At 37.0% G+C, this 8440-nt stretch overlaps 1 protein-coding gene across 3 annotated transcripts; it reads right to left on the bottom strand.

The window, feature by feature from the left end:
• Positions 1 to 440: 440 nt before the first annotated feature.
• LOC18428414 (uncharacterized) lies at positions 441 to 7837 on the bottom strand. 3 transcript variants are annotated; one of them, XM_006837734.4, is made up of 5 exons: positions 7806 to 7837; positions 7569 to 7623; positions 6652 to 7214; positions 5681 to 6023; positions 441 to 789 (listed from the first exon to the last, which is right to left on the bottom strand). In XM_006837734.4, exons 3-5 carry the CDS (start codon positions 7186 to 7188, stop codon positions 785 to 787), a joined length of 885 nt encoding a protein of 294 aa, XP_006837797.2. In that variant the 5' UTR covers positions 7189 to 7214; positions 7569 to 7623; positions 7806 to 7837; the 3' UTR covers positions 441 to 784. The 3 variants fall into 3 exon arrangements, with proteins under 3 accessions (XP_006837797.2, XP_020519426.1, XP_011621240.2); XM_020663767.2 differs by lacking the exon at positions 441 to 789 and adding an exon at positions 991 to 1301; XM_011622938.3 differs by lacking the exon at positions 441 to 789 and adding an exon at positions 2428 to 2635.
• Between the last annotated feature and the right edge of the window lie 603 nt (positions 7838 to 8440).

Below are 8440 nucleotides of genomic sequence, written 5' to 3'. Positions count from 1 at the left end.
CATAAACAACCAAACCGTCGGCATATTTTTCAAACAAAATGCATCACTAAACCATGGCCATAGCCTCCACGAGCTCCTTCAGCAACCATCGGACACAGCTGCAACGTCTAGGAGCTTTATGAGTTTTGACGGAGGAGAGGATCAAGGAAAAAATAAGACAAACTTGCTAATGGATCGAGCTAGTAAAACGGGCTTACAAGCCAAGCACCATAGCCCTAGGCTGGCAATGGACCGGGCCTGCGGGGCCGTTCCATGTCCCTAAAGGGCTGCCAAGGCCAAGCCAACTGCGACAGAGCCAAAAAGCCTTAGTCCAGGCCCTAGCTCAGCCCTCGGGCCACTTTTTGCAGTCCAAGCCCTAGTTTTTTAGGGACGGAGCGGCCCAGGCCACCCGCGGCCTATTGAGATGACCATAACTTCGGATAAACTAAGAAAACTTACAATAAGATCTCAAAAGCTATCATCACCCTTTCATCATAGTCAAAACCCTAACAATTTGGAAAGTCCATTACAAGCTTATTGGAAGGCCATTTTTAGACCTCTAGAAGCCTTTTTCAACAAAATTAGTTTCCACAACTAGTGAAGCGGATTGGGACATTGTAGGCTTTCGAAAGGGCGACAAGCACAAAGTTATGCATTGTCATTGCTTGAAGAACTGCCTACATCAACGAGCATCTAGCTCTCAAACCCATACACTTCAAACGAGGGACATCACTTCACAAGATCTTATTTGGGAACTTGGACGAGGAAAATAATCTTCCTCCCTTTGCAGGATTTCACCCCTAACTCAAACTGAAACCAACTTCCACACAATGAGAAGATAGACATGTAGTTCTAAACACATGCATATCAGTAAAAGATAAGAATGGGATAACAAGAATTGAATGCAAAGAAAACAACCCTTACATACCACTGTATATATAGTGACCACAATATCCAGGAGAAATGGGATCAAGACTAGATTATATCGTATAAGAGAACACATAAATTCAGTGATAAAACTTTGACCACGTGTTAAATAAAGTACCCAAATACAGTGATTAACAAATCCCTTAAACTAGTGGATATAAACCAAGGAGTGGCAATTTGTAAAAAAATAATAATAGACACAATGGCCTCAAATTATGGACTTCGCGGAGATTTCCTCGAGTTGATATTTGATTGCATGTAAGGGAGACAGTTTGAATTATCAACGAATACATTACATACAAAATGTAAAACACCTCCAGTGTTATGTGTTATCTTTGTAGAATTTGCAGTATTAGAAAAGCTCTATGCAAGAATGGTTTTGGAAGCATTGAGACCTGCAAAGAGATGCAGCAGAAATACTAGAACAAAGCAAGCTCAGGCAAACAAGATGACATAATATACAACCTCAACAATGAATGTTGCACTGATTTTTACTCTTTTAAATAGATAAGTAAAGAGCCAGAAATAAAGCCTCACTAGTCAATTGCATCTAGACTAACAAACCAATCGGCATCAAAGTAAAGCACTCAAGCGGTGTGGAATAGTAGAAGAATCATGTAAGATATAAACCTACTAGCAGCATCCAGTGAAAAACTAAACCTGTTCAGCATCTGTCTAACGAGAGATATAGGACCACGTCATGACAAAATACTTCTAATCAACTAGCAGGATGGCTTTAGTTTCAATAAGTTGATGAGCAACGTTTGACTTGCTAATAGTATAGATTATGATGGGAAGAAAGAACAGGGTCATCATCATCATCATCTAAACCTTATCCAACTATTTGTGTCGGCTACACGAGTCCTATTGCACCATTCTGCTCTATCAAGGGTCATACAATCAATTAGACCATAAGTCACCACATCTCTTCTTACTACTGTCATCCATGTCCTTTTAAGAAGAAAGAACTGGGTAGAAAATAAGATATATAACTTCAAATTTTTTAGAAAATTTCAACTTTCTCTGAGAAAATTTTTATAGTGACAAGTTCCTCTTTTGTCTCTTATTGTAAGAGAAATGCACTCAACCTCAGATATAAATTTGGGGTCTCCCACTGGCAAAAAACTTGATCCGATTCTATCCAGAATTCCTCCCTTTTAGTTGGAGCATTAGGGTCCAAAACACTGAGAGAGTGCAAACAAGGCTATCCACACTCAAACAAAAGCATGTGCATTGACCAGCAATCTTGAGTGCTATACAACAGAAACTCCACTAGCTGAACTTATCAGAAGATAATTTTCCATTAGTATCTATAATCATAAACACTAAAATTGGAAGAGAAATTACCAAAAAAGTCTAGCCAACCCTATAGAGGCATGACATCCAAGTATACAATGTAACTCTTGTTTTTGTTCAAGTCCCCATGTAAACCCTATTTGGACCGAAAGTAGCAATCCTATCTGCCCCCAAGTTTATAAAACTTCAAGAATATGAATAAAATCTACAACATAAGAGTTAAAGGGATGAACGCAACCATTTTCCATTAGTCTGGTGAGATTATTTTGAACCATCAGTCATGTTCAGAGAATAGCCTTCAAGAATGGCAGAATAGTTCAATTCAATTATCAAAGTCAGACTCCTTGTAATAGTTAGCCTCTGACCAAAATGCATTGAGTTCCACAATAGTCCCGCACTTTCCCATATACCCTCTTGATGGGTGTGTTAGCGTCTGTATAAACCAGTTACAATTAGCGAAAGCAATACGAAGTAGTTTGGAGCAACAAGAGGGGCATAGGACATATCTAAGAAGAAACAAAGAAAATAAGAAACCAAATATTTCAAGAAAAATAACAATATCGCTAATACCACAAATCAAAGGATGTACGGTTTATGTGCTTTTGGGGACACACCTGTAATAGTGAATCCATGCTAACAAAATCCATCTTGAAGATGAATAGGATCCAAAATTTTGCTGGTCTATCATCTAGACCACCATGATCATGAATGTGACAAAAAAGAAAAAACAAAAAAACAAAACAAATGGTGATTTAGATGATAGACCAACTAGTCGAGAAAGGGTAAGGACCTTAAACTTTCCCTTAACCCTTCCCAAGCCAGGGTAAAGGAGGTGGGTTGTGATAGGTAGGGAACAAACATAAAACTCTGCCAAAACTTTTTATGAATCTTGAATCTACGTTATCTAGGGATAGAACTCCTAAATGAATACATTTAGAAGAGAATTCGAAATAAATTCATTGGGAAGAACTTAAGTGTAGCTCCAATAGGCGATAAGATGATAGAAAGTAGACTTAGGTGTTGGCCAAATGCAGCGCAGATCCAATATGGCACCTGTTAAGAGGTGCAAGTTAGTGGAAGACTCAAAAAGGACAAGTGGAAAGCCCAAAAGGATATGGGTAGAAGTAGTGAGAGAAAGCATGCTTAAGTGGGCTGGCCATATAGAGGCAGACCCAGTACAATACCTGATACGAGGTACGACTTAGTTCAAATGGAAGGCCCAAACAGAGCAAATACTAGGCCAAAAAGGTCATCGCTGGAAGTAGTGAAAAAAGATATGGGGACTTATGGTCTCCCTACAGGTATGACCCTTAATAGAGCAGAATGGCGGACCAAGGTTCATAGAGCCGACCCCAAATAGTTAGTAAAAAGCTCTAATGATGATGGGATGATCGACCGTTAAAAATTGATCTTGGAGCTGAATTCTTTTTCTAGATCTTCCATTTTAATTCTTCAAAGATCATCAGATCTAGACCATTCATGGAGCTCCAAATTCATGGATATCAGGCAAAAATAGATTTAGAGTGATTTTGGATGTGTTTCCAGTACTAAATCTCTCAAAAAACAGGGTGGGCACATGAATCGGCCAACTCATGGAATATTTCCATACTCCAAACTGCTTATGAATTAGTGGGTACCTAATCCAAGGCCTGGTATACGCACAATACTGAATCCAAAAACATATGGATACATGATTAGAGTGTCCATTACATAAAAAACATCATAGGGGTGACAGAGCACCAATTGAAACTGGAGCTCAAAAGACTCAGCAATGACATATTCTCATAGCCTTTGCTAGTGTGTGCAGATTGAATGAAGACAATTATAGACATGCATATGGTTAGAATAGCATTGATTCTAGTAATCTCAGAACGTGAAATCAGATCACGGTGATAGAGAATTATAATAAGCATATCAAGGTCAAGAAGTATGTGCGTTCCACAGCCAGTCTCACTTTTTATCTTGATGGACTAGACATAGGCATCAAGTTGGAAAATGGGTGTGTGTCCTCGTATGTAACGTGGATAAGATTATTCTATGCCATGATAATCCATGGAGCTGTTGACCAATTCCAGTGCCATGATACCTAAAACTAGAGCGCAAGTTTGACAATAAAACTACTATTTCAAGTACATGATTCATCCTCTCAAATTTGAGGGAGATGCCCTGACAGATATCAATTAGTTATCCAATGATGAAGCCATCTGTAAAGGCTAGGAAGAACTTTATGAGAGACAACAGATGGTAAATTAAAGACTTGGGTAGCTTCAATTGGCTCGTAATGTATGGGCTTTGCGATTGGGACTTTTTCCCAAGAAATGGATCTCTAGAACCTATTCAGCCATGATTGGAATTTCTAGTCTCAGTTTTGAATTACCAATCAAAACCCCTAGATACAATTTGACAGGAAAAAGGAAAACTAAAATTAAGGCAAAAAGATGTTTCAGTGACCATCAATACAAAAATCACATGTAAACTGAAATGATACGCAAACGACAAGGGTTGAAAGTCTCAGTTTTCCCAAAATGATGCAGGTGAAACTCATTCAACAAACATCAGAGGCTGAGTTCAGGCCCTTAGATGTGTTTTTCAGAGATATTCACTAGGAAATACAAACATAGCTGGTTTTGGCCTATTTCCAGAAAGGAATAACATAGTAATTCTAATACACAAGAGAAAAGTTATGGAATCTGGAAGTTGCAATGCCAGTTTAGGATTAAGGATGAATTTGTCTTTCTTTGTTATTCAAGGGCCAATTTGTTAATTCGTTATTAGAAATCCAAATCTTGATTAGGATTCTTCTTTCATAAAGGTTTGAGGACTACAAATAGGTGAGGAAAGAAGAGTATGAGAAGTTTATTTGGAGTTATTTTATATCATTTTTCCTGGTCCAACTAGTAAGTTTCTCTTTCTATTTTCAAGCAGATTATGTTTTCATAATTTGCTTGATTCCTTCTCTATTGTTAGTTTGATTTTGCATCACTGAAAAATGACATATGGACTCCATTTCCAAAGGTTTGCAACCACAGTTGAGTTGGTCTTTGTTTTATTGCTAAATTACTAAAGCATTGCCAATAATTCTAATGGAAGAAAGCAGATAAGCAGCCAATCATCTAGTGATGTGTTGACAAATTAAAGAAGTAAAAACCAGAAAAAGGAAGTAAACACATAAGAAAATGGAAGACTGAAGTATCAAAGTGGAAATAAAACCTCGGCATGTAGACCAAAGAAACAGAACTTTCGTGGTCTTATACCATGACATAAATGGGTTTACAGTCCAATAACTTCTTTATAACTTTGAGAAGCAATAGGATATTAAGATTGACGAAATAAAACCTACATGACCTTGTACCATGATGTAAATGGGTTTACAATCTGATACCTTTACAACTTGAGAACAAGTAACACGGTAACATCAGAAATAACAAACTTACATGATACTACATATGAAAAAGTAAATGCGTTTATAACCTGATACCTTCATTACAACTTTGAGCAGCAGTAGCAGCAAAATAGGAAAATTTACACTTTGGAGATGATTGGATCAACACAATTCTCATAGAAGCATTTCCTGGAGGCAGTGGCAGATGTAATGGAAAAAGCTCCCCATTAAATGAGTTTTTTGAACAAAGAATAGGATTGTCAATGCCAGTCTCTTCCTTTAACTTATCCTTTAGCCCGTACAAATCACTTCCTCTAAAAGTAATTGTAAACCATTCCGAACTATCTTCGACATCTCCATCATGGTCTCCAACAGCAAAGTAGATAATCCTTCCATCTGATTTGGGGGTGGAACTCGAACTCGTGGAAGAAGCAAAAGACTGTGCATTGAATTAAATTATAATATCAACTACTTTCCTGATACCAGCCCAAAAAAACAAAACTACCACACAATAAATAATTAAACAAAACTCTACTATTCACTAGCAACTAAATGAAATTCGAAGACCATATCTTTGAAACTAATCTCAAGCCAAAAACACATATTCTAACATAACCATGATTTATTGGAGTGAAATATGATTCTAATGGAAAAAATTTCAGTTACTGCATATGCATCTTAAAACAAAACTTCTAATTAATTTGGAACAACTAGTAACCACTCAAATGCATGGATAGTCTCAAAATGGAAAAACTGGTTGCTTTGCAACTTCTGAAAACTACTAGAATTCATTGACAGATCCAATTGCAGACATGTGTGAGCTGAGATGCATCAGATCAAATTACAAGCCTCAATTCACATTCACTTCCAGAAAATCTCCATTCCTCAAGGAAAATAACTTCCGAGGAACCATAAAGCCAGGAACATAGATTTTAACGAACAATGATCTGATCAGACTGCTCATGTTTTCGAAATGAAATTTTGAAACTTTAATTAGCACACCAAATGCAAAAACACTTTATATGATGAGATGAATCGAAGGATATGAGGTTCTCCATCTCACAAACCTCTGAGTCAGCTTCACTTGACGCACTTGTAGCCGTCTGAACATCTGGCGAACCAAGAGTGAGCAAAGGCATTCTCAAAGGGGATTCAATTTCAGTTTCAAGTATTTCAACCTCCCATAAAACCCAATCTTGTGTTGCTGTTCTAAGAGGGATATCATGGGTTACAGAGTTTCGCCATGGAGGAGGACCTCCATTTGCTCGAAGGAAGTTCCCATACAAACCCTTAAGTTTGACATGAAACCCATCTCTAATAGGCTCCCACTCCACTGAGGATGCCAGTTTCACCTTTGAAGACTGTAAAACTTTCTTACCTGTCCATTTTAAGAGAAAAGGAAGGTCTGAAGCAGTTAAGTAAAGAGAATAGCAGCTCTTTAAACGCAGAGCACGAGTCCCTTCAACAAATTCGACACCCCACTCTGAGTTTTTAGACAATTTTACTCGGCTTTGGGACACTGATTGTCCATTATCATCTGCAACAAGATACTTGCCATGAAAGCTTCGAAGCCGGACATACTTTGTGTTGCAAAAAAGATCCATAGGAGAAAGATTTATGGGGTGAAAGCCTGTGATTCATAAATTTTTAGTGAGCACAGTTATTTGATGTTTTAGAAGAAAAACTAAGGAAATTTAAGGTAAAACTGACCACTACAAGATAGTGGACAGTTAAGAATTAGAAAAATATTTTAAGAAGTTCTCTAAAGAAACCGATATTTCAAACAGAACTAAACATATCAAAAACCAAAGTTCATATAATCTCCAACAATCAGAAACACACAAGATTCCCAGAAATAAGAAAAGAATCAAACCAAATTCCCCTGTCAATTGAAAATAACTGAAAAGAAAAACCGTTTCAGAAGGAATCAAACCAAGCTCCCCCATCAATCCTAACTAAATAAATAAAATTACTTTAAGTATACCTTAGGAACGCGTCAACTCCACCCTCGTCTCTTTAGAGCAGCAACGAAACTTCAACTGAAAAATAACAGAAACCCAACTCCATAAATATGGTTCAACACACCTATAATAGATTGAACAGATGAACTATGCCTTTCAGAAATTAAGAGAAAGGACAAAGCAATTCAATGGGTTTCTCAGAGCAATGAAAAGGGACCATGAGCTTCATTTTCAGCACAAAACAGTGATTCAAAGCTTACCCACTATAAAATCAGTACAAATAAAGAAATAGATCCACATAGAACAGAGAGAGAGAGAGAGAGAGAGAGAAAGAGAGAGAGGGAGACCAGTGGAACGTCAAAGATAGAAAGAGAAACAGTTGATGAAGTTAGTGAAAGGAAGGAAGAGAGGTAGAGAAGTAAGAAAAGCAAGTTGTGGGGAGTTGGAGCAGGACACCACTAAACTTGTCAGGGGCATCTAATGACCTCACCTAATTTTAAATCGCAAAGATACCCAAAGATGGATTTTAGATTGAAAAAGTTTATACACAGCTTTACAATCAAATTAGAGCCCACATCAAAAATTTTTCTAAAAGATATTATTTTGATGTTTAAATATTATCCGATTGATCATCTCGACATCAAGATACATAGACGTGAGAAAAAAATAGATTTCAAGTTTTGAAAATAGTACATCTTGTAAAGCATTTTTAGATTGTCAATTTTCAATATTTTCAAGTTTTCATAAATCTGTTTGATCTACACTATTTTTTAAGCTTTAAATTTTATATTTAAATATAAAAATATATTTTAATGCTATCGCACAGATTTTCGGTCAAGATTTCTCAACACTAGTTAAAAGTGGGCTTTACTTTGATTGTTTAGAGCCTCGGCTC

Source organism: Amborella trichopoda, chromosome 5 (genome assembly GCF_054954075.1).
Source record: "Amborella trichopoda isolate Santa Cruz 75 chromosome 5, AtrichopodaSantaCruz75HAP2 v2.0, whole genome shotgun sequence".
Classification (NCBI taxonomy): domain Eukaryota; kingdom Viridiplantae; phylum Streptophyta; class Magnoliopsida; order Amborellales; family Amborellaceae; genus Amborella; species Amborella trichopoda.
Note: the sequence above shows the minus strand (reverse complement) of the source record. Positions and strands in the feature narration are given on the sequence as shown.

Bases quoted from the DNA above. Each gene is read 5' to 3' on its own strand.
- LOC18428414 (XM_011622938.3), bottom strand. From the start codon at position 7,188: ATGGATCTTTTTTGCAACACAAAGTATGTCCGGCTTCGAAGCTTTCAT. The intron at 6,024-6,651 runs GTTTGTGAGATG...TTCAATGCACAG, and splicing joins CAAGTGAAGCTGACTCAGAG to TCTTTTGCTTCTTCCACGAG. The intron at 2,636-5,680 runs GTATCAGGTTAT...TGGTTTATACAG, and splicing joins TGCTCAAAGTTGTAATGAAG to ACGCTAACACACCCATCAAG.